We start from the raw sequence: 25978 nt of genomic DNA on the forward strand, positions 1-25978 counted from the left end.
TTCATATGACTTAATTTTCATGTTACAGTGCTTGTGTCGTTATATAACAGCGTGTAACATAATTCATCGTGAAGCAAAGTGCAAACTTATGTCATCGTTATATAGCATCTTCTTTACTGCAAAATATACCGTGAGAAGTTAGAACATCTAGTCCTACAAATTATATTTTCAAATATGCCCGTTAGATTAATTAAACTTCTCTCTGAATTCACGATAAAATATATTACATGAAATAAATATTTTGAAGTTACAAATTATGTACATTTCTTGGTCTATTTAAGGTGAAAAAGAAAGAAGAAGTACGTGTAATTCTATAACCATGTTTCGATATGTTTCGATATGTTTCGATATATGCTAAATTTATAAGTTCACAACAAATTCAAATTCATTTTATTTGTCTAAAAGAGTAGTCAGAACGTGGGCGCTTAATACGCTTCACGATATTTGAGAAATAAAATCAGCTTTCGGTAAATATATAACACGAACAGTTTCGAAGGATTCTGGCAATAAAAGAATTCTTGTAAAAGTGTGATGCATCAGATACTTCGGTGACAGGTGAATCACTTGTTTTAGCAGTTTCGATATTAGAAGTGTTTCAAAGTTCAGGGCGCCAGGTGTCGCAGTTCGAGTAGCGAGGAACGAGCGCGATACGGCTCGTCAGTTATCCAGCAGATTGCTGTGAGAGCGTTTCGTTACGCCATAAGAGGCGTCGATGGTTTCTTACTTAGTCGTTTCTTCCTCTTTCTCGCCCTCGTGTTGCGAGAATTGGCGCGTCTCGAATTTCGAAATTCAAACAGCCGCGAAAACGGCCCTGCACAGATCGCACACGGTCGATTACACACCTGTAACACGAAAAGCATTAGAGGAAACACCAAGAAACCAAGCAGAAAAGAATTTCGCGTGGATCGTGAAAGTCGATCCGGTCCTCTCAACGAGGAATCCTATTGGCAAGGAGCAACTTCTCCATCGTAACTTTCCTCGTTTTCGTTACTTCGAAAGGTACGTCGATTCGCAACTACATACATACAAACTGCCTCGATCGCGCCTTTAGTTCCTTTGTTTATCTCTGCTCAAAGTGCAACGCACTTTCCTGGCCTTTCTTGCTGTCCTGACTGTTTCCTATAAATGTCGTCAATTCATTAAAGTCGAATTGAATCATAACGAAACCTCCGTAAGCTAAAGAATACCGTTATCGAAAATAACCTTAACCGAGCTTGCTCGCTTAATAGCTTCGAAAAATGATTATTAGATCGAACTGAAACTTTGCTAATTGAATAAAAAACGCTCCAAGACTATATTATCGTTGTTACTTATACAATTTTTCGAACAATACTGTTTGTTTATGTGCAGCGAAGAAATGCGTTTATCGATCGATTCGTATATCGATAATTTTTTTTCTCCGTAATTGATCTTTTAATTGAAGCAATAAAATTGTCGATCGCCGACAATAACGATTCGCGATGGCCATGAAATGCACTATTACAAAAACGTGTTCTTAAATTAAAACGATTCTTGAGTGCTTTGCTTCGTTTTACACTTTCATAGAAACACACGTGGTTCAAAGTCACATCGCGTGGAGAGTAGCGCTATCTCCAGGAAGCTTCAAGTTTATTTTATTTCTCTTCTGCTGCTATATACACATTCCGACTATGTTTTTATTTTCCATTTAGAAATTCATCTCGCTGCACTGTCGCGTTTAACGAAACCTTCTATACAATATAAATGAATGACTTGTGTCGTATGGGTAAATCTTAATTAAATTAACTTAAATAAAACTAAACTTAGTTTATATCGTTATAAATGTATATTTATAGTACGTTATGTGATTAGAAACGCGATATATTTAATTTTATCAATTAACTTGTTTTGCAATTAGATTAATGTCGCACGATATCTATTCGTTTCGTTCTCATCGATTATATTAGGATACCATGCTTCGTTTCAATCGAGTTATCTGACATTTCAAAATATACGTGCGCTAATATATAGCTTATAACATATGTAAGTACAGCTCTGTTTCGATCTCTATTTAAAATCGTGAGCTGATGATATTATTGCTTTTAACAATTTCTTTGCGAACTTTTACTTTGACATTGTTCGTTACATTTTCCGTCATTTATTTGTTTCACTACTTATAGTGAACACGAAAGAAAAGCTAAATAAGGAACAATCGTGCGCAGTTGCAAGTTATTTTAGTAGTTAGTCGAATATGATCGGCGAGTTACAAACCGCGCATGTGTTGCATTCGATTAGAATTATCTTCACTCTGGTATATTATAGTCCGAGTAATAATAATTAAATTTTATTATTATTGTTTCTATTCGCACGAAGCATAAACATCTGGAATATAGACTTAAATAATAAACTGACTGATGATAAATTTCACTCGTAATATATACCAATGATCCAGTTATTTTATTACGTTTCTTATAAATTATAAAATCGCAATATCACAAGTTTCCAGCCATTGCACATTTTATCCGCCGTTGTCGGTTTCGTCGATTTGCAAATTTTTGTAAACAAGTAATTTTGAAATCTACTAGTTTACTACGAAATAACGTTTTACAACGTTATTTATAAAAAGCTGACGATATTTCAATGTATATAGGATCAGATTTAAAAAAAAAAAAAAAAGATACATAGGTTTTGATTGCTTAGAGAAAATACAAGAAAGAGAGAAAGGAAACGATAAAAATATAGCAGTAGTCATTGAAGGATGAAAAGTGCCGGCAATGAGGAAGAGAATGCTTCTAGTATATGTACACCATTGTTACAAGTTACAAGTGCAAGGTTACAAGCAACGTGCATTGTGTATCCGGACGATTATTTCCCCACTGTAGTAGACGATCGTCGATTCGCTGTTTGCACAATATGAACGGTTATTTCCAGACTGTCGTCTTTCAGTTTCATACGTGGTTGGCCGTTTAAATCATTCGAAGAACACTTTTATTCTGCACTTCCCTTAATTCGTCCATCCGCGTAGACGACATTCCGACGCCTACATTTATATTATCAAATCATTTAAGAATCTAAACGCCAGTTCTTTCAGTTCACAAGTTCAAATCGAAGCCTTTACATAATACCTTCCTTATAATTTACATTTTGATTAGTCTCGTAACCGTTATTTAGCTGACAGCGAGAAATGTTTCTGCAGATCTATTTGCGATTTAAGCATTGTTATCATCTCTGGATAAATACTCGCGCAATTGTTTTTGTGATAAATTCCAACTGATTAGTTGAGTTCGATCTTTATAGTAGAATTGCAACAGTAGCTTTTTTGCAGGATTTACAACAGAATATATAAATTTACTTCGTATGGTGCGTAGAAGTAAGCAATTGGCAGAGAAAAATGAATTTTAAGCTCTATGTGAGTTTAAATTAATTGTAACATCGAATTAACGTTTTTGACGTTTAACGAATAGGCAAATTAGTTATGGTAGGACTAGCATGTGAAATGAAAAATTTGCCGAATCATCGAGACGCCAGGGTCCTGGGCGTAACACGGTGCCTACACGAAACAGTCAGAAATGAAAGTCGGACGATTTGATTTACGACGCTACCGTGAAATTTCTAATACGTATATGTACGTGCGATGATTATTAAGCACAAAGTCTGTCACTTTAGATGGTTACACGTGTTTGGCAGAAAAAACAGTGGCGTGAACGAATACTTTAGCGCCCTGTGTAATTTCAGAAGGCTAATTATATAAAAAAAATTATAGTACCAGTTAAGGCTTTTTACACTTTCAATACGCATACATATTTTATATTTCAATTTACATTAAACGTTTCGTCCACAAGCGCGCACGTCATCTTAGATTACTTCGTGGCTTTCATCGGCATCGCACGCGTTATCTCTCTGCGTGCTTTACCATGTAATAATTTCCATTAAATTTGTAACAAATTGAACGTTCGGATTATGTATAGATAAATATTCATATCGTTTTGTAACTACGCTTTATCAGATACAATATTCGAATTACTTGCATACAAAGATCGTACTTAGTAATATACAAATAAGGTAATAGAAATTTAATAATATAACAACGTAAAAGTTAAATATAGAAAACAAGCGCCAAGCAAAATTAAATTGACGAATATTTGATCGTGTTTTATATTTATATTTGAATTTGCTTTGTTTGAAAAAGGTAAAGAAACGAATTAACGACTGTCTTCTTTGTCTTTAGATCAACAGACGGATAAAATTAATTAATCAATAATATGCGGTTGATCAACCAACAGTGACGTTTTAATAACATTTTTAGCTCGTACGATGGCAGATATTACCTAGCTGCTATCATAGATTCCCTTGAACCTAAATCAATAATGCCATACACAGGCGTATGTATCTGTTGAAAATGAAAAATGTCGTATTCTTGATTATACTTAGGACTAACATAACAGTGTCGACGATAGAATAGTAAAATATGAAAATTTGCTTTAAAAATTTATTACAAAATATGAAGATCCTACTCGTACCTTTGTGGATTTGCGCAAATTCTGTGCAATATGTATAACTTTCCTATTCCAATAATTTATCAGGTTTAACGTTATTCCGAGGTTTGCATTTAATAGCATTATCAATTTTGTCTTATTGTCAATTATAAGCCACGCCTGGAAGGAAGAAATTTGCTAGAAATTATACGCATTGAAGGTTAAAAAGATTTAGTAGAATATAAGAGGCTTATTAAAAAAAATGTATTAATGAGAAAATTCCCTGTAGTCTACTCGCATGAATTTTGGAAAAAATTCCATGAAAGTTGCCGGAAGCGTAAATGTATCATTTGTGGAAGGTTAAATTTTACCTGTAGGATTTTTTAAATGCCGAAATTGCTTTAAAAGGAACTAGATGGAAACGCTGTAGCAGCTCGATTCCAAGAATTTTGGATTCTGGAATTGGTAATTTTTATACATAAATTTGAAAGAATGAAATTAGTGAGTCGTAAGGAAAGTGCATTAAATTATGTCGAAATTACTGTGATTAAGTATATGACTTGGAGAAATTACCCGCGATAAAAGTTTTATTTGAAAGAAAAAAAAAAAAAAAAAAAAAAGGAGGAAACTATATTTCATATGCACCACTCTAATAATTTTGTTTCATAAAATGTTCGTATAAAAGGAAAGCTTGAAGGGGGAACGTTGACGTGTTCAATGTTAAAAGTATCCGTAAAAATCGGAGTTCTTTAAACGCTTGCTCGAAGCATGGATTTTAATTCTAATAAAATTGTTTTGAAGATAGTCCGGCACGATGCAAATATCCTTTGTTCCTAATTTCAAGATCGTCAAATCGACAAAATGGGTAAATGGCTTCAGTTCCTGAGCTATTCCGTCGGGCGCTGTTTTAAAAGGAAAAAGCAGGGACCTTGCGTAACGAGAAACGTTCAAATCGATAATTGGAAAGCGATTCTTCGCGAATGAAAAAATATTTTAACTTCTGCAGACGAGGAGAACGATGACGTGGAACAAACACGAAAACATTCATATTTAGTATTTGCTTGTTAAAGGTAATTTTGTTTACAGAATAATGTATTATACTTTATTCATATGTAATTGACATATGATTGATATCTGAACACGCGAAACAGAAGAAATAACGACGTGTAAGAAGTTTCTTTCAAAACAGTAAATATGAATTCGTTGGAATAACGTTGTATGATGTGTCGATACCAGATACATAGAAACGAACTCGGAAAGGCCAAAAACATTTGTGGCATAGGTGAGTCAACGAGTGCAGCGAACTCGACGCGAAAGCACTTTAGATAATACTGGATAGAACGCATATCGTTATCGCGCGGCGGCGCAACGTTATCGGATGGATTCGGGCCAGAAGTACCGTGAAACCACGTTTATAGACAGCTAAAAAACATCAACGAAACCCGCATCCGCTTTTTTCTTCTGGGGCTCGGTTTCTCCGCCGGAAACGGTGGTTCGTTTGTTACGCAGGAAATTTGCCTCAAGTGCGCGGTATAAATGTATTCATTGATTGCACCCTCCCCTCATTTCGATCAAGGATCGCGGACGTACGTTCCTGATAAAATTGGCGCACACGAAGGTACACCTTTCTCGGTAGATCGATCGGTGAGTCATCTTTTCATATTTAAGTATCGAGTTTCCTGTCGTACCCGGTTATGACGTTCGTCGGAGGATCACCTTTGAATTTTCTACGCTATGGCAATTCCATATATTGTATTCGTAACGTCAGGTTCTAATTACATATTTATTAATCGGTCTGCGTTCGGTCTCTTAAAATATTATAATTATTCAAGGTCGGGCTTATAAGCTCACTCGAGAAATCATATTAATGAAAGACGATTATGCATAAATATAATTGTGCGCCGATATTGTAGATGTGTACGTACGTACACGAACGTATTTGTAAAGGATTCATGGAACAATGAAAAAATTTTGATTAAAGCGATTCTCATCATGTTATGTTAGAATACAAAACGATTATGTAAGGCGAAATTAGTTAAAGCAAAATGTTATTCCTGTTGAAGTGTGTCCCACTTCAAGAAAAACTCAATATCTTTTCTAAAGTTCAGTTTTCTTAGTCCTCGAAGCCATTGGGTAGTGTTTAGCACTAAATCAATTTGAAAGGCCTCTCAGCCTCATAGTTTTCTAGGAAAATGCCTTGTATAGATGGTGCAACGTTGGATACAGACAGATCAGTTTTCCGTCATTGTATAGATACCCATAGACCCATGGCTTCGAAGCTTTTTGGTAAAGTAACGCTGTCAGTGTGACAATGACCATACCGAAATACACGCCATTCCACACTATCTGACAGCGAACTGTTAAGTTTTGACCTTTGCACATAGCCCAACAATACACTTTTCCCATTACGTAGGGCAATCAGGATCCTCCCCTTGCCCCTCAACACCTTCAAACGCAACAATATAAATAAAAACTGCAAGCATTCGACCACGAGACTAGTCTTTTTAGTCTTTAGTCTTGAGTCTTGTGTACAGTTTGGCTGTGATTTTACTAACAGTTATTTTAACTTCGCTACTTCATTGTAATATTACACTTAATCATTTTCGTGAATAAAAATGTATACAATTATAAAAGCACAGTTAAGTTAAGTTATTACCCAACTACTCCTTTTTTTATCATTAATTTTACGTGACATCAGCGTGCGGATCTGGACTAGCATACACATTGTACTTATACTTTCTTAAATATATTTTTATATATGTTATACATTCATCCATACATCCCTCTCTCTCTCTCTTTCTCTCTATCTATCTATCTATCTATCTATCTATCTATCTATCTATCTATCTATCTATCTATCTATTTATCTATCTATTTTATTGTGAGATAAAATCTTAACAGTTCCGATGCTATATTCTCATGTTATTCTTATATTCTGCTTGTTTCTTTAAAATAACAAATTATTCTGAATCTTCTTCTCCTTCCTGTCTATTTTTATTCGTCTTTGCTTCTGCATGTCGCTTAAGTTATGCGAAACGCGCTTGCCCATTTTCTTTACTTTTCCTATTTGCATCGATTGACGAATAATATTGGAATAGCTTTTTCATTTGACATAATCTTTTTCCTCCTCTTTTTCACATTAGCCACTTTCAGTAATCTTTTTTAAAATATCATTATCGATCGCATTCTTTCACGTTTTCCTTGATTTATTCTCCGATAAAAGGTTGTCGATCTTGAATTCTACGAATCAATGTCGAAATATGATTTACACGTATATCTGTACAAATACTTATTTCACATTTCTAGTAATTGTTTAGAATAAATGGTCCAAATTTAGGTTTATTTCTCGATGAGCGATGAAACTTCAATTTCGATTTTATTCTAATTCTTTCAAATATTTATCAAGCGTTTAAACATTTAATATTTTTTTTTCAAGTTAAAACATAGTTACATCAGTTATCCGACGTTTAATGATAGTTTTATCTTACTTATGTAAGAATTGCGTTTAACTTCTTTCAATTTCAATACTGAAGGACGTTTATTACCAATAAAATTGCTCGTCAATGTTTGCTGAAAAGCATTATTTTCTGTTCTTACATTGTATTCCGTGTAAATTATGATTGCCTATTATGTTCTGTAAATTACGGTTGCAGAATAGTGATTGACGACCAATCCTTTTAATGCGAAGTTATTCGATATTGATCGATTCGTCGACTTCGATGTGTAGAGACGCACACATACATTTCCAAGAACTTGTACTTCTGTAAACGAAGATTGTAGCTGATTACCAACGTGTTTACCATATCTTGGTAACAATTTTTATGACAAATTTAGTATGTCTTTCGATTTCTTCTTTTCTTTTCTTCTTCTTCTTTTTTTTTTTTTTTTTTTTAATTTAATGCTCGATTTCGAATATTTTAAATAAATAATATAGTTATACTTAGGTGCAATGTTTTCAGAATATTTCTGTCGAAGTTATTCACTCCATTATCGGTATATTGTACGTTTCGTCGGGAAATACATTGGTTTTTAATCTATTAGAGGAACATGCATATAGAAGGAACGTACATATAGAAAACACATAAAACAAAGCATTGATCGGTAACGTAACATTTGGTTGGTTCGTTGAAATACGATTTTGTATTTTGCTTGAAACTGAAATTAAATATCACTGCCAAGTAAGGTCGTTTTTTGTCTATGTATTATATAATATTAGTTAAAATCATTCTACGAACGTATATACGTATGTTTGTTCGTAGTTTATCCAAGGATAAATCCGTGATACTTTTTAAATTGATTAGTTACTGTCGCATTAACCAATATAATAAGTTATTAGCAACTCGGTTCAAATTATAGGTTGAGTAGTTTTTTACAAATTGTCGGTTTGTGTTATAAAGTTGAATGGTTGTAATGTTTGAAATATTTTGAGTTATCTTCTACAGAACAGTCGTATTGTTCATTGAAATCTTTATAATGTGAAAGTCAGCTTTTGCAAATAAAGTACACATTTGCTAATCATTCTGTTGTGATAACAAAATCTTCGTATTTGGACGTAAAAGAAATCTTTTTTTTTTTTTTATGTAAAGTTTCCATATTTAGTAATTTTATTCAGACGTTTCCTTTTTAGAAAAACTTTCAACTGTTACGATGCATAGATAATAATCGACGGATAAAAATATAGCATGCAACAATAAAAGGGCGTAAGCTAAATAGTAAGAGCAAGATTTCCAGTAATATCAATGCGATTTATTTATTATATATGTTGGAGATGAAAGGACACCGGGGCCTTCCCTTTGGAAATTTTGGGAAAATCCCCAATATTTTAGTCTGCAGTTTATCATAGCTGTACTCAAATAATTGTTTAGTGTTTAATCCGATTATATCTGTTCGAGATTCGTGATAATGAGCTTGGACTCGAAGTGACAACTAGTCGCTAAACGTAGCCGCGGTCACGCGATGAACGTTTTTACCTAATAGAGGTATAGAGTAATTGTATAGCTCTCCTTAAAAAGAAATAGTTGTAGCGGCACTCGGCAGTAAACATTCCAACGGTTTCCGTCTCGTGGCTCGCCACACACAGACCCTATTCTTCGGGCAAGATGATTACCAGATGTCGATGCATCCCCGCAGTACATGTTCAGCTAGCCTGAGGATCCGCTATAAATCTTAGGATTTAGTTAACTAAGGTCCTTCAAACGAACAAACAGTCTTTTTTCTAACAGTCCCTAAATCTATCACCTAATACGGGAAGATGCGGGAAATCTGCTTTCCTCGCGAGCGACGCTTCATAGCAACTTCCTCTCAAGGGCGGTTAGCATCCTTCTTGAACCACCAACATAGAAATTAACCAATTAACAGCAACGTCCATTTCCCTCACTTTCCGAACGAAGGCTTTCCTCGACGAATCCGACGATTTCGTGTCCCTGGACACATTCCATCATAGTTTTCCTTTGCAGCATCATCGTGACGGAAAGTCATTCTCTCTCGTGAGGTGTCATTAGCGAGTTACATAGCGTCCTTACGATCGGTGAATATTCTACGTTTCAATAAAGAGTTAGTTGAGTAATACTTGTACTGTGGACAAGTAAGTCCAGTTTGACTTAGACTTTGGAGGAAAGTACATTTGTTATACATTTGTTATTGTCGACCGTGGATTCGTTATCGAACCTAAGACCACTGTCATTAGTGTCTAATCACCGCGGTTAATTGTCAAACTCTGTAATAATCATATTTGCACTAGTAAATATCTTCTCTATTGCATAACCACAACGTCTAATCCAAATGAAGATTCGTTACACGCCCCTAACCCTAATCATAATGAGAACCCGACATATATAGTAATGTTTATAATAACGTTCTCTTATTTGCAGTACCGATTTTCCATGTTTGATCAAACAAATGTCTCGTAAATCGATCAACTTTATCAAATACGCGCCTAATTTTGACAAAGATTGCGAATTTCAGGATGTCAAAATTATGACGCTTAGTGCTGTATTTCTATATGACTTTATTATACGAGTATTTCACGCGATAAGCTTTACTGCGATTTCATTAACATCTGTGATTGAAAACCTATGAAATGAAAATAAATGTTCGATTATTGTTTTTAATCCATAACTTTCTTATATTTCATTACTAAATTATGATCGCGTTTTTTTCATATTATAATTGAATTATGCTACATATTATATACAATCATCATATGCAATTATGCTATATTTGAATCTTTTATATATTTCTTAATAAGATACTTTTTGAGAAATTATAATTGCATATTTTCTATTACTTACTATTGTATGATAAGCGATGTTATTATTACAAGTTTGTTTGATCTTTGTGTATCGTTCCAGTTGATATAACTTTGAATAGAAATTGATTAATTAATAACTTCTTGTAAAAGTATTCGACATGCGTTCACTTTTGTATAAGGTATAGATATATTTTTACGAGGACACACGACGATAAATATTTTCTACTTTTGTAGTATATCAACAGTTTCAATGTAACACTTAATTGAATGATAAAGAAGAGTAAGTAGATAGATAAGTACACGAAAGTATCCGAACGCGTACATTTATAACCTTTATAACGAGCGAAATATATAATGTAAAACTCGGATATTTAAAATAATTGGAATACGCCAGTAGAAGTAGAAAATATTTTAACGACATGTGTATACATATTGCATATGTACTTCTTAAGCATCGATATAAATTCCAATGCAGTCGAAGAGATATGAAAATACTGATAAATCACGAGATAACATTTAATTTCAGAGATTACATTTGACGCTCTGTGCTTATAATACGATTTTTTATATACGAGATGCGCATAATCGCAATGAATGAAACTTTTGACGATTTGTATGATAAATACTTACGCAACTATTTTACGATAAATGCAATGATAACTCGCAGTCAGTCTCAGGTCTAATAGCGAACGTTCTTATTGTATCTACAATATCTCGAATGTGTTTATAAAAGCTATCAAAATCAGATATCCTGTGATATGAATTATCCTATAACGAAAATCAAAATAGTTATTTTTCTTTTTTTTACCGAAAGCTTGTAAAAATAATATCGATAGATGCGTAAAGTTTTTCGAATGAAAGTAAATCACAATACGATTTCACTTGGACTACATACAGTTGCACATAAATTCGAGCGACTTTCAAATTTTTTTTACAGAAAACCTGCTTTCGTCTTCCTTTTTATACCTGTTACGATTCAAAATCATCCTCGTGTTAAGATATTTCTCTTCGACTGTAAGTAAAGGTAGTTCGAGCTTAATCGTATATAATTTTCATAGCTGTTAGGAGAATCTATAGGTGATAGTATTATGCAGATAAAATAACAAATCAAATAATTTGAATTTCTATTGGCAGAAGTCCCTCACCGACTAACAAACTAGCCGTGCGAGACTAGAAAGCTGCTTGCCGCTCTTTCGTCTCGCTCGTACTCGATGTAATATAATCGTCCTCTACATCGCGTGAAATCTCATAAAAGCACAATATTGTATTCTGCTTATGTAATCACAAGCAGATTCATTCCACGATCGCTTATCTTTGAATTGCTATGAAGATAGCCTGAAAGATTTCCACAAACACGTCACCAGCATTTTCTATGACTAAAAATAATTCGAAAATATCATGCAAGGCACACGAATCTTACAAGAAGCATATAAATGTGGAGGCAACGATAGCGATTACTTTAATGTACTGCGAGCCAAAAGTGGATGAGTGAGAGGCAGAGCGAGTCACTTAATAGCTTCAGCTGAAATATCTTCGATGCTATTAATTATATCGACAAATGTTTCGGATGAAAACTGAATGGCTTTGAGGGGGGCGGAGCATATTCTAAATAATAATTCTGTTATTAGCTATTCCGCAGGTGGGTGCGTAAATGTCATGAAGAGATCAATTTTGCTCTTTTAGACGGAATCGTATATTTTTTAATATATTAGACGCATAATACAAAGCAGCTCGAGAGACCAACGATATCAGACTAGTTCCCAACTAAAGGTTGGAATAGGTTTTACGGTTTGGGAGCAATAAAGGGAAGACTAATATTCGACCTAGAAACAGAAAAGCTATGGGTTAAATCATAAACGAGGAAATAACGCAAGACATATAAAGGGATGAAGATTAGTATTTCAGCAGGATAATGCGGCTGTGCGTTAAAAACGTGAAAAGTTATTCTAACGGTGTATTTGATGACGCGTGTATGTTGCGATGAGAAACAATTTATTTTCTTGAAAGAATTAAAGATTTATTTGGGAAGGCTGAAATTCCAATCTTAGAAAATTTGTATAAAGATATAAGAGTCTATCAAAAAGGCTATTGGAAGTCATAGGAAGAGCGTGGAAACGTACAACATTATTAAAATTTGATTAAGATATTTGTTTTCGAATTAAATTGCCGTTTTTCTTCAACATATCCCATCATTCTGAATCACTTGTTTTTCAGGTAAATGGTTACATATGATTTCTGGGAAATAGCTTAAAGAATTGCCGTTTTTCGTTAACGAGGACGCTCTTCATAGAGCTGTACACAAAATCTTTGTACGCGTTACTTTCGTCGAGAAAAATTCTGGAGTCATGTTCTTGGAAATGCGAAAATATTGTTTCTGCACAAATACAACGTAACACGGACGGATTATAGAATTTATTCTTGTACGAAATATAATATCGCTTATTTAGACGTATGTTTGGAATATTGTTTCAATAATACTAATTACCTAAGATATTTTTGATATTTTGGAGACATGTGAAAACCGTAGTCGGGAAAATTATGTCGTATGAAAGGGGCAATGACTTGCTCCGTCCCCCACATAATTCTTTGGTAGAATGAAGAATTGCAAAAATGTCAAAGTCACTGTTATCTTCTTTAAATGGCACGTAATACTCTGCTATTTCTATACAAGGACAATCGATGATAAATAAAGGAGTGAAGCAACGAGTTTCACGCGGCAAACTCGACTTGGTGTACGTTTGCATCGACGCAATATCGAAGTGCCTGCATTGTAACGAGTCTTTACTTCATACTTATGTTGTCGCTTCATATCATGATAGATAGTAAGAAACTTCGTTTCGTTTTAATATCAACGGATCTTTCAGACGGTGAACAATTCATTGAGTTAGGTCTTCGAGGAACGGTAGATGTCGAAAAAGAGCCAACAACGTTACGAGATATGGAACAAAGAATCGTCGCGGAATGTGAAATAAGGAATAACAAGTTCACCGATTCCAATGTTGCACTGATAAAAACGAACACCACTACAAACTACAAAGATCTGTTGTGACGTGGGACTCGTTTTACTGCTTCATTTATTGTCGAATAACCTTGCATTGTAGGTGGTTTAAATCGTCATACGATTATACCAGCAGGAAAAAAGCTATCCTATACCGTTTAACGGCATAATGACGGCCTTGAAATTTCCGAAAATTTGTCAGAGAAGACATATTACTGGCAAATGTTTAGCTTCCTCTGTATCATATAACTCTTCTAAATAAAGCTTTCTTGCGCCTCCAAAAATAACGGTGATATTCAACGGTGATCTAAGTTATTGGATTATATTTAAGCATCATAATATATGTATTGTACATGTATATAAAAGTACTGGCATAGTTAAGTGAAAATAGTTATATAATATTGCTAGTTATTGGTATCAATTAGTTGTTATTTAGAGTAATAGCAGATCGAACAAATGCGTATGATACGTACGTTGATCGATACAGTTTGTAAAATACTGTTTAATAATTTTTGTATGTACAATCACAATGCACGAAAATACTAAAAAGCTCTTGCGAACTCTAATTATTGTAGATATTTTCTTTGCAAAGTGTATATGAGAAAATATCTGTGTTATACGTCTATTTCGTGTACCTTTTTGAGAATATTTGTACAGTAAAATCATAAAATCAAACTACTCGCGACTAACAATGATATTGGTTAACGATGTATTGGAATGACTTCGGCGAAGAACGATTTAGACGAACCAGAGAGATCGATATCGTACAATGACTCAATTACAGGTGTTCAATTTGTATTTTCTCACACGCGAAAAATAATGTGTTACATCTATCTTTATCGTCGTGAAATCAGAGATTAGTAACGTTCCATGCTGATAATTTATATGCTCTTATTTTATTCAGAAAGAATATATGTAACCTGTTTATAATATTTATCTATCGAAAAATTAATTATACAGGATGAACAGTATGATAATGTGATCACCTTAGATTATATAATAATATGTTTTATATGTTCTATTCAGCCTCACAACCAAGGATTAGGCTTGATTTACATATACCTATACCTATAGGTGAGAATCACTGACTTTATCAAAAAATGTTCGAGGTGAAATCTGTTGTATTAAGGAGCTTGGTCAGTGAATATTCATAATATTCCATATATTAGTTCAACAAATACTGTAAAACGTATTCTGAAGAAAGAATCGTATGTTTATTTATAAAACGAACTGAAGGTCATTTTGAAAAAAAGAAAAAAAAAACGGAGTTAATGAAAGGTTTGCTAGAATCGTAAATCTTTAAGTTAATTTATGTGTTAGGGGATACAGACGTTAGGATCGGTTCACTAATGGCATAATAGGCTAAAACAGTCTTAGTATAAATACCATGATTTTATATTATATATTACATATATATTTTCCTATATTATATTATATTATATACATACCGGTGTATTTTATCAAATATGCGAATAAATAAATTTAGAAAAATGTAAACGCTTCTCAAAAAATACGTGAACCGTTATTCAAGATAAAACTGAATTTCTTTTTGAAAATATTCCATACAATGCGAAGAAGGGTAACGATTACTTTTATATTCATATACTTAATTCATAACTTAGTAAAATGTCGCTTGGTACTAAATTTGGCACGAAAGTTAGTTGCCGATGATAGAATTTAAAATAATCGATTGTAATAAGCGATAAGTGATGTGACTTCTCGATTTACACGCCCGTTAAATCGACTGCGAAATGAAGCGGAAAGCTGCTAACTAAGCTAGCACTTTAATTGATTAAATTTTCAGAAGCATTTACGCATATTGGAAAGTATGATGAAATAAAATACCTTTTCCACAAAAACTAAATCTACACGAGGATATAGGAAAAACATTTTTAACAATGTTCATAATATGACGAAAGTTTAAACACGTGTAAAACTTTGTCATGTCACTTGAGGACCTAGTTACATAGATATTTTTTTAGTTTTTAATTTATATTTATATAGATAATTGCCAAGGCTTGTTTTATGCATAATATAAAAATTGGTATTTTCTAGTTAAGTTATTTTCATACGAGAACATTGTATAAAGTTGTATGAAGTTTGAAAATATTTCCATAGTACAAGATCCGAGCGAATAGGATAACGTTTCTTTCATCTGTGACTTAGTTTCCGAGAAAATCGAATTAGAACGTGTTTCGTTAAGAATCCGATCTATGATGAATTTTCAAATTTATTTTTCTCCTAAATAAAGCGTTTCGCGAACGAATTTTATTCTACATTTTCGGCTTATTTTCGCATGTAAAATAACCTTCTGTAGATTATTTACTCCTGCCCAATCTCCAATTAGCCATGTTCAACTATACTTGATAAATTTGCAAACTCGATTTTCTCGAAAACGAAGGGTCGTATGAAAAAATTGTATCGCGCGTAAGAAATCGCCTTGTATCTGCTATATTTACATGTTATTCGATCGGATCCTATGTACGTCATCAGCATTGTGACAAACACAAAAAACTAGCAACAGATGTCTTTCGCAACTGGACTAAATTATGCAGCGTAAGTTGAAAACAAGTCTCGTATAAATTTTATGCATAATAAGTTGAAGTCAATAAAAGGCAGATAAGAATCTCGCAGATAGACAAAAGTTTCATTACATATAATTAGATAATTTTGAGTGGCGCGTTATGTGTAGCGATGGGGTTCAAGTACTACGAACTTTTCAGCCTTGTAGAAATATCTCGAAAGAAAGGAGTAATACTTTAAAGAAAGCTCGAACGTAAACGCGATATAAATTTTCCGTTCGGTTATAGGAAATTTTCCATTCACTTAAAATTATCTTTCATGGCTATTATTTTTGAAGTACTATAAATTACAAGTCGTCGTATAATTAAATAAAATTTATGGGATCTCTATCTGTCGACGATAATTCTGTATAATTTTTCTAAGTTTGATATAAGAATTCATGGAAACGATTAATACCTTTTTGATCCTAACGATTTAATTATTATTTTTAACTTACAAGGCACCCGAAACTTTCGAGACTTTCAGGAATTTCTATACTTTTAAAAGCTCTCTATGTTTTTCTTCGATCATGTTCGAAGCGACTCGAATTTTTCATTACGAATACAGACTCGAAACTGTTTGAAGAGTTCAGACTTCATCAGCGCATGCAGGAACTCTATTCATTCAAGTATCTAATAATAAATATCTATATCAGATATCTATATCTAGTAATTGTAAGTAAATTTTTGAAACTGATAGCTTGTGAAGAGCGAGCACTTGGTAAATATAATCAACGAATCATTATATCGTACCAGTATTCAAATCCCATGAAGTAAACTTTGGACGTTGAATTTGATTCGAATTCACAAGTGTACATGGAACCTGATTTCGCAGCTGGCCCGGTGGTGCGGAAATGGATTCACTGCCGTTATCATATTTTTTTAAATCTACTTAATTAACTCGTTTTTGTATTCTTCTCTTTATTTGCCTAAAAAGCATCCAGCTGTTTGTACCTGAACGCGATTAATTTGAGAAATATTTAATTTTACAAAAATTTTATGAAAATCGATAGAGACTTGTAAAGCAACATTTTCCCGTTTATGTTATTCTCGTCTTTCACGTGAAAGATTAAAAAGAAAAAAAGTCGTTGGAGTGTCTCTTACATTGTTCGATTTCAAACACAAATATTTTATATACTAAATACTAAAATTGGACAATTTTTACATTTTTACGTAAAACAGATTGCTTGCAATGTGTAAAAATATATATATGTCAATTTAAAAAACTGTCCACGAACCTGAGCTGTTTCTACTATTTAAGCAGGTATATCACTAAGTGATGTATGATACTTTCCGGAGCCAGCGTATATGCAATTGCATAATATTTAGTCCGTAGACGAAATAAAATAAAAATTTCTCCTTTAATTTCCCAAAATTGTAGACGTCGAGATATTTTTCGCATTGCTACAGTTACAAATAATTTCCTTAACTTCGCACGAAATAGCGCAACTATTCTATGTCGAAGGAGGAAGTAAATCGGTGATAGACGCGTAGAAAGCAATTTGTTAAACGCTGGTGTCCTTTTTAGAGAAAAGTTTCAGCTGTGAAGGAAAGCTCTCTAGAGGAACGGGACGAAAATTCAGAGAAAGGCAGTCGCAGAGAAGAAAGTCAAAGGTAAATGAAACCGAAACGAGAGAGGTCAATCTCCTTTCGCGATGAAAACGCGGATATATGTCTCGGCCTGTATATTGTTGCACATTTGAGGCAACGTTTAATCGCGAACTACTTCTTCCATTCTATTTCTTTCGTGTCGAGAACAGTAGATTGTTAGGTTGCATTTAACATTTCTAATGTCGCAATTTGCAATCTTGAAGATCACGTAGAAATTAGTATAAAACACGGAATTTTCAACTTCAGCGTCAACTAAGAATCTTATCACGCTGCATGTAAAAGTAACGAAATATTTCAAGAATTAACTGCATGTTTTCAAACCAATGTTTCCTATTAGGTAAATTGTTTGCGAAACAAATTTGTGAACTAAACTATTTATGTAGATACACATCATTATATGTTATATGATACGTCAATATATTCCGGAAATAGCTAGGCAGTATAAATGTTTTTTAACCTTTTGTGCAATTAAAGTATTCGCATTAGCAAATTTTCCTCGTATTCCTATCAACGAATTTTCCTCATATACGTTGTAACGCTTGGATACAGGAAGAAATGGAATATAACGTACGTTCTGCAAGACGTATGCTTGTAATTTAAAATGGTTGAGATCGTGAACGAAATACAGATCGCAAGGGAGAAACGACGAGGCACATAAATATACATTATTTTGTAGGAAGGTAGACGCATTTGCTTACACCTTGGACCGAATAGAACGATGAGTAGAACCTAAGGAATGACCGTTATCTTTGAACGACGACAGTTAGTCGCATTACAAATTACTTTTATCTGTCAATAAGCAAACGGCCTTAACGATTACCTATATGTCACGTGTATATTGCGCACCGGCTGTGACTATTCCTGTGATATATTCGCGTGCTTCAGTTACGTGTTATTTGCGAAACGAGAGCGTTATTTGTCAGAGAGGAGATCGATACGATAGTGTCAATAAGGAACTATGATAGCCTACCTTGTTCTGATTTTTCCATTACCTTTGTACTTCCTTTTCGGGCCTCTTCCCTTCTTATATTTCTCCATTTCTCTTTTGTTCTCTTTCTAGCTTTTATTTTAGCCAAACAAAAAACAAAGTTGTCAATATCAGGACGTAAATTTACTTATAATTAGTAGTTGTATTTAATTTATTTGTTGGTTACAACTGTGTTTATGTAGACAATTGAAGAAAATATAAAACAGAATACACTTTCTTATGTCACAAAGTCTTTCTTTCCCTAGTTACGTTGCTAGTGTAATTGTTGAAGAAATTGAACTCTTTAGTTGTAGTCTATGCTTGATTTCGGGTGATGTTAAAGATGATTATTTATAGCTAATTGTCAATAATTTGGATTATCTTTGATAAAGTAAATATGCTTCAAATAGGTAATATAATCTTTTTGAAATAAAGCAAATTATCATTTTTTGATAAATGTTCGGTTAAGATCACACAATAGTTACGAAGTACTCCGGTTGAGAGCGTTGCATGCGAGTATCAGAGATTTTGTACGTCAGTGTTGATAAAGCAGATCTCTTCCATCCAACTTTCAATTTACGAAGAATCTCACACTTTCTTCTTAAACGTATTAATCAAGAAAGATGAATTAATCTGCTGCTCGAATTACCATTATTTAGTATATAATAATTTACTTTTTAACACTTCCTATTCTTAAATTCCGCACTGGACTTTTTTTTTTTTTAAAATGAATTATTCATAAATGCATACTAAACGTGAAATATATGAAGACTTCCTTTTCTTAGTTTTCTTTAATTACGTAATTATTATATACATAGAAGAAATTTCGGTCAAGGTATGTTCCTGTTAGTAATTCTGTGTATATGCATGTGTATACGATAATATATACGTAACATATCGTATACATATATTCTGCTATATTTTGCATAAGAAAAATATGAATCATAAAGAAGCGCCGAAGAATGAAGGAAATGAAACATAATATTTCGAACATGTACATTAGTTTCATTATTTTGTTCCTTTACTATCGTTTAAATCGCTTAATGCTGCTTCCATTTTTTAATGTTTATTTATAATGTTTCTGTACCCGATTAATTACGTTTGTTTCTTTTATATTTTAATACGTAAGATATCTACATACGCTTATCGCAAAACTGCCAGTTTAACGTCGGTTTTTTGAAAAGCACATTTCCAAAAAATGCTGCGCTTCATGCTTTATCAGTCTTCCAGAATCGTAGCTTGCAATACATAGTGGAGGGGGAACAAACCGTACTCTTTCTTTATAAGCGTTTTATACAGCTGTATGAACTACATATGTATATAGACACTAGATGCGTATATATACGGCACTATACATATGATTGTGCGACAGAGAGTAGCGTGGCGTGTACTGGCGTGTAGTCTAGAGTCTAGACTCTAGACTGTTGCGCTATAGTCAGGGGCGAATCAAGAATGGATGCCAACACCCTGCATAATAATGCAGCGAGATATAATTAACCTTACACTGTACTTCTATAATTAGCTACCTTCCTGTCTTTGAATTCTACCTTTCTATTCAATATTAATATAAGATCCATATAATATGTAATATAATTTGCGTGCCTATTGACGTATGCAGGTTTCAGAAGCAAAACGACTACTTTTTCTTTCGGCGAGTGAAGAACACAGCTTATAACTACTTCAGCTTAAATATATCACTCGCTGTACGTATATTTTCCTTCCGATTTTATCTTCCTTCTTCGACAAATGGTCAATGTGTATGAAATAATTTCAAATAATTTCTCTGATTATTTTAGATACGTATTGGATTCTACTACGATTACGATTTCGTTTCTAAATTTCTAAATTATATGTACGCGATAGATATCACTAGTAATATTCGACATTTGTAAAAATAAAGTATCGGTATCTTCAAGGTATATAAGAACAACGTCTGAATTAATAATAATGTCGTATCAGTTAGTTTTAATTCTTTTTATATTGGTATATTCGAAGCGCCGTATATATTTAAACAATTATGTGGTAGCATCCGATATATTCAAATAAACGCTTCACTTACGTAATGCTCGCTATGATCAATTTCTGTAAATGAATAACTCCTACAGTGACCCTATGCTAAGTATTCCAAGAAGCAATAAGCCTAGGTAGATAGCTTGACTAAAGTAATTGATTGCCGGCTATATCTACAAGCTTGGCTGTATTTTGTGTTACGTAATTCCTGAAATGACCTCTTCAGTTTTATTAAAGCACGGTTCAAATAAGATAATCGTGTTGATTAATCGTGGTCATAAGAAACGTCAGAATTTCTAAAATATCGCCAATCTCCGCGAATGATCGTAAATCGCGAACCTAATACAAATTTCGTCCGTTAGGCAATATTTTGGTCAATCGATCGATATTCGTACAACGTGTGCAGAGCTTCTTTACGAGAAGATAACGTCGTTATTTCGTCCGAAATGGATAACGAATCAATTTTTTCCAGGATCATTGTTGTATTTACCATTTTAATAGGAAAACGAATCGTATGTAACGATGATCGGAAAGATACGGCCCTGGGTGCAACGCGTATAGCACGCGGTCGTATAGTGAGAGTTCAGGTTCTGTCGTTGAAGCAGACGAGAGTCAGTGCAGGTCGTGCGGCAGGTTCGTCTGCTTCGCCTGTTTCGTCGCTGTGTAAGCTTTTCGCTTTGTACGAAAATCGTCGAAATTAGTCACGCTTTGAGAAGCAGCTTTTTGCCAAACCCCCGGATAACAGGCGGTAACCTAACCATACGCGTCGATCTTACCGCGTTGTTGATGTTGCGGTCGACGAACTAAGATTGTCCACAATGAAGGTAAATAGTGATGTGCGACTAGACGATCGAAACGGCGAATACAATTAGAATCACGAGGCTTGCCATTCGGCAGAAAAACCAATCACACGATGGCTTCGTGTCATATTTTGTTGACGATATTACAAAACAGTGGTCGATGATGATCGGTATAAAAGATAGGTTAGTGCGCACGATAAAACATTGCGTAGTAGTGTTATAGCTAAGTAACGGTATTAGATGGTTGTATAATGCAGAACTTGCTATCTATATATCATAGCATCAGTTCTCCGATTCGAATTCAAATTTTACAGACATCTTAACTTATAATCATTAAAATATTCTTTTAAATCCAAATACGAAATTGATAAAACTGATAGGAAGCGGGAGAATAAGTGATAAATACTGTCGTTACAGAAATTGTATAATCGATTGAAACATATTTATCTATGAATCACAATTGCCTATATATTTCTTGAGTAAGAGATTAGAAATTAATATTGCAGAATAAATGTGATAATTCACATATATTAACTATCAGTTTATTAATATATTAATAAGTATCCTATAGTAACGATATTGTTCAATAACAATGGGAATCATATTAGCTTATACATACTTGATACTCAATTCATATATACATATATATACATACATACATACATTTTTTCCGTGTATTTCAGAATAACGTAAACGTCTAACGTCACAGTAACGAATGCACGAGCTTGCAACGTGTAATTTAGCATTTCATGCGGTCTGATACGGATTGTAACATTTAAAATTTGACACGTTTAAAAGATACACTACAATATGATGATACAGAACGTTGTTATGATTAAATTAACAAGCTGAAATTGATTTGTTATCAGTTACCGCATGTATCGTGGAAGAATTTCAATAAAAATTGAACGCAATTTCTGAGACACCGAAGCACGAACAATATTTCAGATATCGCTAATACGCATCGCCTGACTTGGATAGATTTATCAAAGATTTACTTTATTTATCGTTCATTATTGCTTGATCGTTGGAACGATAATATGTATGTAGTAGGAAATGGTATTGAGAGCTGCGAAGCAAAATTCAAAGAAGGCCATTGTAAACTGTGATATAATCCTATCTACGTTGAACGCTAAAAACTATGCTTACCGACTTACGAAAATCCCCTTTTTTTCAGCTGAGGGATTCGTGCATGAAAAATAAGGGTCTCTGCCGTACCATTTCTCCTATAGAATGAATAATAAGGAAATTTCTTATATCTGGCTAAACCTTGGTTGGTATGCATAACTACTTCCTTGTCATTTATTCCAACAAAGCAACTTACTGTTATTTCTCCGCATCCACGATAGATTTCATATTTCCGGCCGCGGTATCGAATATCATATGTAAAGCTATTTCCTCTGATAGAATCGTCGAACGTTATTTTGTATTCCCAATAGCGTTTATTATTAAATTAATAATATTCCATGTAACGTTTAAGAGATAGAAAACTATATAAATCGTAAGAGAATCGTTCAAAGTCGCATCTCGGAAAGCATAAAATCAGTTCGTCAAATGTGTCGAGATGTTTTTTAGCCGCAATCAGTCAGCAGCACGCGGTTTACGTTGTACGTTGTAGCGGTGTACGTTTTGCGTAGCACACCACGTTACGTCAGCGACGCCATTCGGTTGTGGCGTTACAGCTAATAAAATATATTTTTCTGGCCGACGAAGACTGCGCAGCACCAAAAATGGTAATTATGGAAACTTTAAGGGCGCGTGATTAACTTTCTCGTTCGGAATATTCAAATGTCGTTTACCTACATTCGCGAGATAAGAAGATCCATTGGAAAGGTTACTTGGACTATTTTCGTTTTGATAAATGGTAATTTCACGCGTGGCAGCAGCGAACAACTTATACGATTTCTTTATCTCGATTTACGTTAAGAAAGATCAGTCGTATGTTTCGGCAATAAAAGATGTTCTAGATGGATATTCGTGTTTATCGGTTTATACATGGATTGCGATACCGTGTTATACGATCCGTAGTTTCATTGCCGTTCATAACTTTCCAATCTTCGTCTCATTATGCAAGACATAACAATGTAACTGCCAACGATGAGATAGCAAGATATTTCTCTACCAAGCTGCATAAATGTCATAGCGTATCGTTATTATTGCCATTCAAAATATTCGATATATTTCTAATATTCGCGATTTTAGAAAAGAAAACGAGGTAAAGATAACGTGGCTCGTTATTTCTTTCGTTTTAGCGGGATTCTCTGTTTTCCAGTGTTACGTTCGTGTCTTTTAATTTGATTGTTTTTTAATGTTTCGTTCCTTCCTGCTTCGTATACTTCTAATAGCTTCATGGATTATATAATATTCAAATACAAAATTATTCTGTTACACTGTATGATTCTCATAACACTGCGTTCACTTATTGATCGACTTCCATGCTATTCATTGTTTTTATCCGTGTGAATGTAAATTAATAGTTGTAATTCAATTTCTTTGATATTAATTTAAAATACGGTACGTGTGTATCTGTAGAAGCTCGAATCTCCATTCGTGCTTGTTTCATTAAGAAGTCTCCCTTTCATCGAATAAATAATCGAAAATTTCTGAATGATGGATTTAAATGCAAAGTTTCCGAAACGGGAAGAATTATCGCTTTTCCCGAAGTATACAAATATTTACATCTGATTAATTATTGATACAACGTGGACACCTATTGCAAAACAAATAGCAGTTTACTTCGGTCAATGCATTTGAAAATAAGACGAATTTTAACTTGAAATTACAACTTTACGTTCGTGCGAGATACCATTTGATGTTTCGGCGTAATCCTCGTATAAATATTCATTATTATACAATGATATTTTCAATTTATATATTTATAGAATATTTTTATACAATACAATGATTTACCGAATGCAAATATTTCGATTCTATGAATGTACATATTTAAAGAAATGTATTAAAAAAAAACAAAAAAAAAACTATAGGAAATATGTGTTAAATTGAAAATATTCACGCTCACGTTATTACGATAAAAATGTGACAAATTTTACATTCATTGGGACCATCGTATTATCCTACAGAAAATAGTTAAACTTTTTCGCCTTATATTTTGCCTACTTACGAGAAGCAACTGTGATAAGAGAATCGTAATATGGTCTTAAAACGTTCGAAATGTTAGAAATTAACAGAATGCACTTGATAGACACATACGTGTCATACTATCCACCGGTTTACTCAAGATTTTTATTTCTCTTACATGTCATATGCGCTTGTAAAACATACTACGATAAAATCGATTAGAATAAGAGTTTACGTCAATCTATACTTTGCTTATCTCCTTATCATTCTTCCCCCTATAAATTCTGCTATTGGCAAGGTACGAAGCCAATTGTATGGTATTATTTCATTGGCAGTTATGCAGTAGTTTATTTCCATTCATCACGTACAAATTGAGAATGTCTTATTAGCGATAAGTTATCGTAAAATAAACTATTGTTTATCGCAAACCATTAATTATTAGAAATTAGCGGTTAAATGCTAGAAACGTCTTCGTTGAGCACATAATGCTGCTGGTAATCGTTGCTCGCAGTTACTCCATAGAATTCAATTACGTAAATACATATCCGAGGAGTTACTCGTATACGGACAACGTATCTTATTTCGTTGTTCAACAGCTAGTGAGAATATACAGTAAGATGAAACGAAGAAAAGAAACAACGATTTCGTGCGACGTCGAAGGTATCAGTGGTATGCACTTTTTAAAAAGAGCCGATAAAACAAAATTGTAGTGATCGCGTCTTAGTGGCCACATGTTTTCCCAAGGATGTAAACCAGCTACGAAAAGAGACTACCTAATAATACGAGACTTCTTGGACTGTTGGATCTCGTAGAAGAAAAACTGGATACGTGCAACGAAAAACGAAAATCGTGAATTTACGTTACGCCAGACATGTAAGTTCTTTTTGTACAAAACGTACGTAGCTTTAACCATTCTATTTGTGTTGACACATAAAATATTAAATTTCTATAGATTACGTATTTCCTCGTCTGCTTTAATTACGGACTCTGCCAAATATTTGTTTTATTTTTCTTCTTAAACGAAGGTAGTTTTAAGCTTATACTTAGGTTTATACTATGGAAACTTATACTATGTATTCGCGCAGCTTCTGAACGTCAGTAGCTATAATTTTTGAGAATGAATTTTTTAATTCATCCTCGTAACGTTAATGCCACAGGAACACGAAAATATCGACATGCGTTCGAGAGGACAAATTTTTTAATCTGAAATTTGGTAGTTTTTCAGAGCAATGTCTACCGTAATGTATACTGATAGTATATTGCAAAA

General features: G+C 33.6%; 1 protein-coding gene across 5 annotated transcripts in view; it reads left to right on the forward strand.

The window, feature by feature from the left end:
- The first annotated feature begins 654 nt into the window (after positions 1 to 654).
- Positions 655 to 25978, forward strand: part of LOC139986771 (dual 3',5'-cyclic-AMP and -GMP phosphodiesterase 11) — a 139648-nt gene continuing 114324 nt past the window's right edge. The window contains exons 1-2 of one of the 5 annotated variants that reach the window (XM_072002357.1): positions 21438 to 21654; positions 22808 to 22903. In XM_072002357.1, coding sequence (XP_071858458.1) covers positions 22864 to 22903 — 40 coding nt within the window. In that variant the 5' untranslated portion in view covers positions 21438 to 21654; positions 22808 to 22863. Of the gene's footprint in view, positions 1000 to 21437; positions 21655 to 22807; positions 22904 to 25307; positions 25585 to 25978 lie in introns of those variants that run through there. The other 4 variants (XM_072002361.1, XM_072002360.1, XM_072002363.1 and 1 more) reach the window with 4 other exon arrangements.

The sequence above is a fragment of the Bombus fervidus genome, chromosome 4 (genome assembly GCF_041682495.2).
Source record: "Bombus fervidus isolate BK054 chromosome 4, iyBomFerv1, whole genome shotgun sequence".
NCBI lineage: Eukaryota > Metazoa > Arthropoda > Insecta > Hymenoptera > Apidae > Bombus > Bombus fervidus.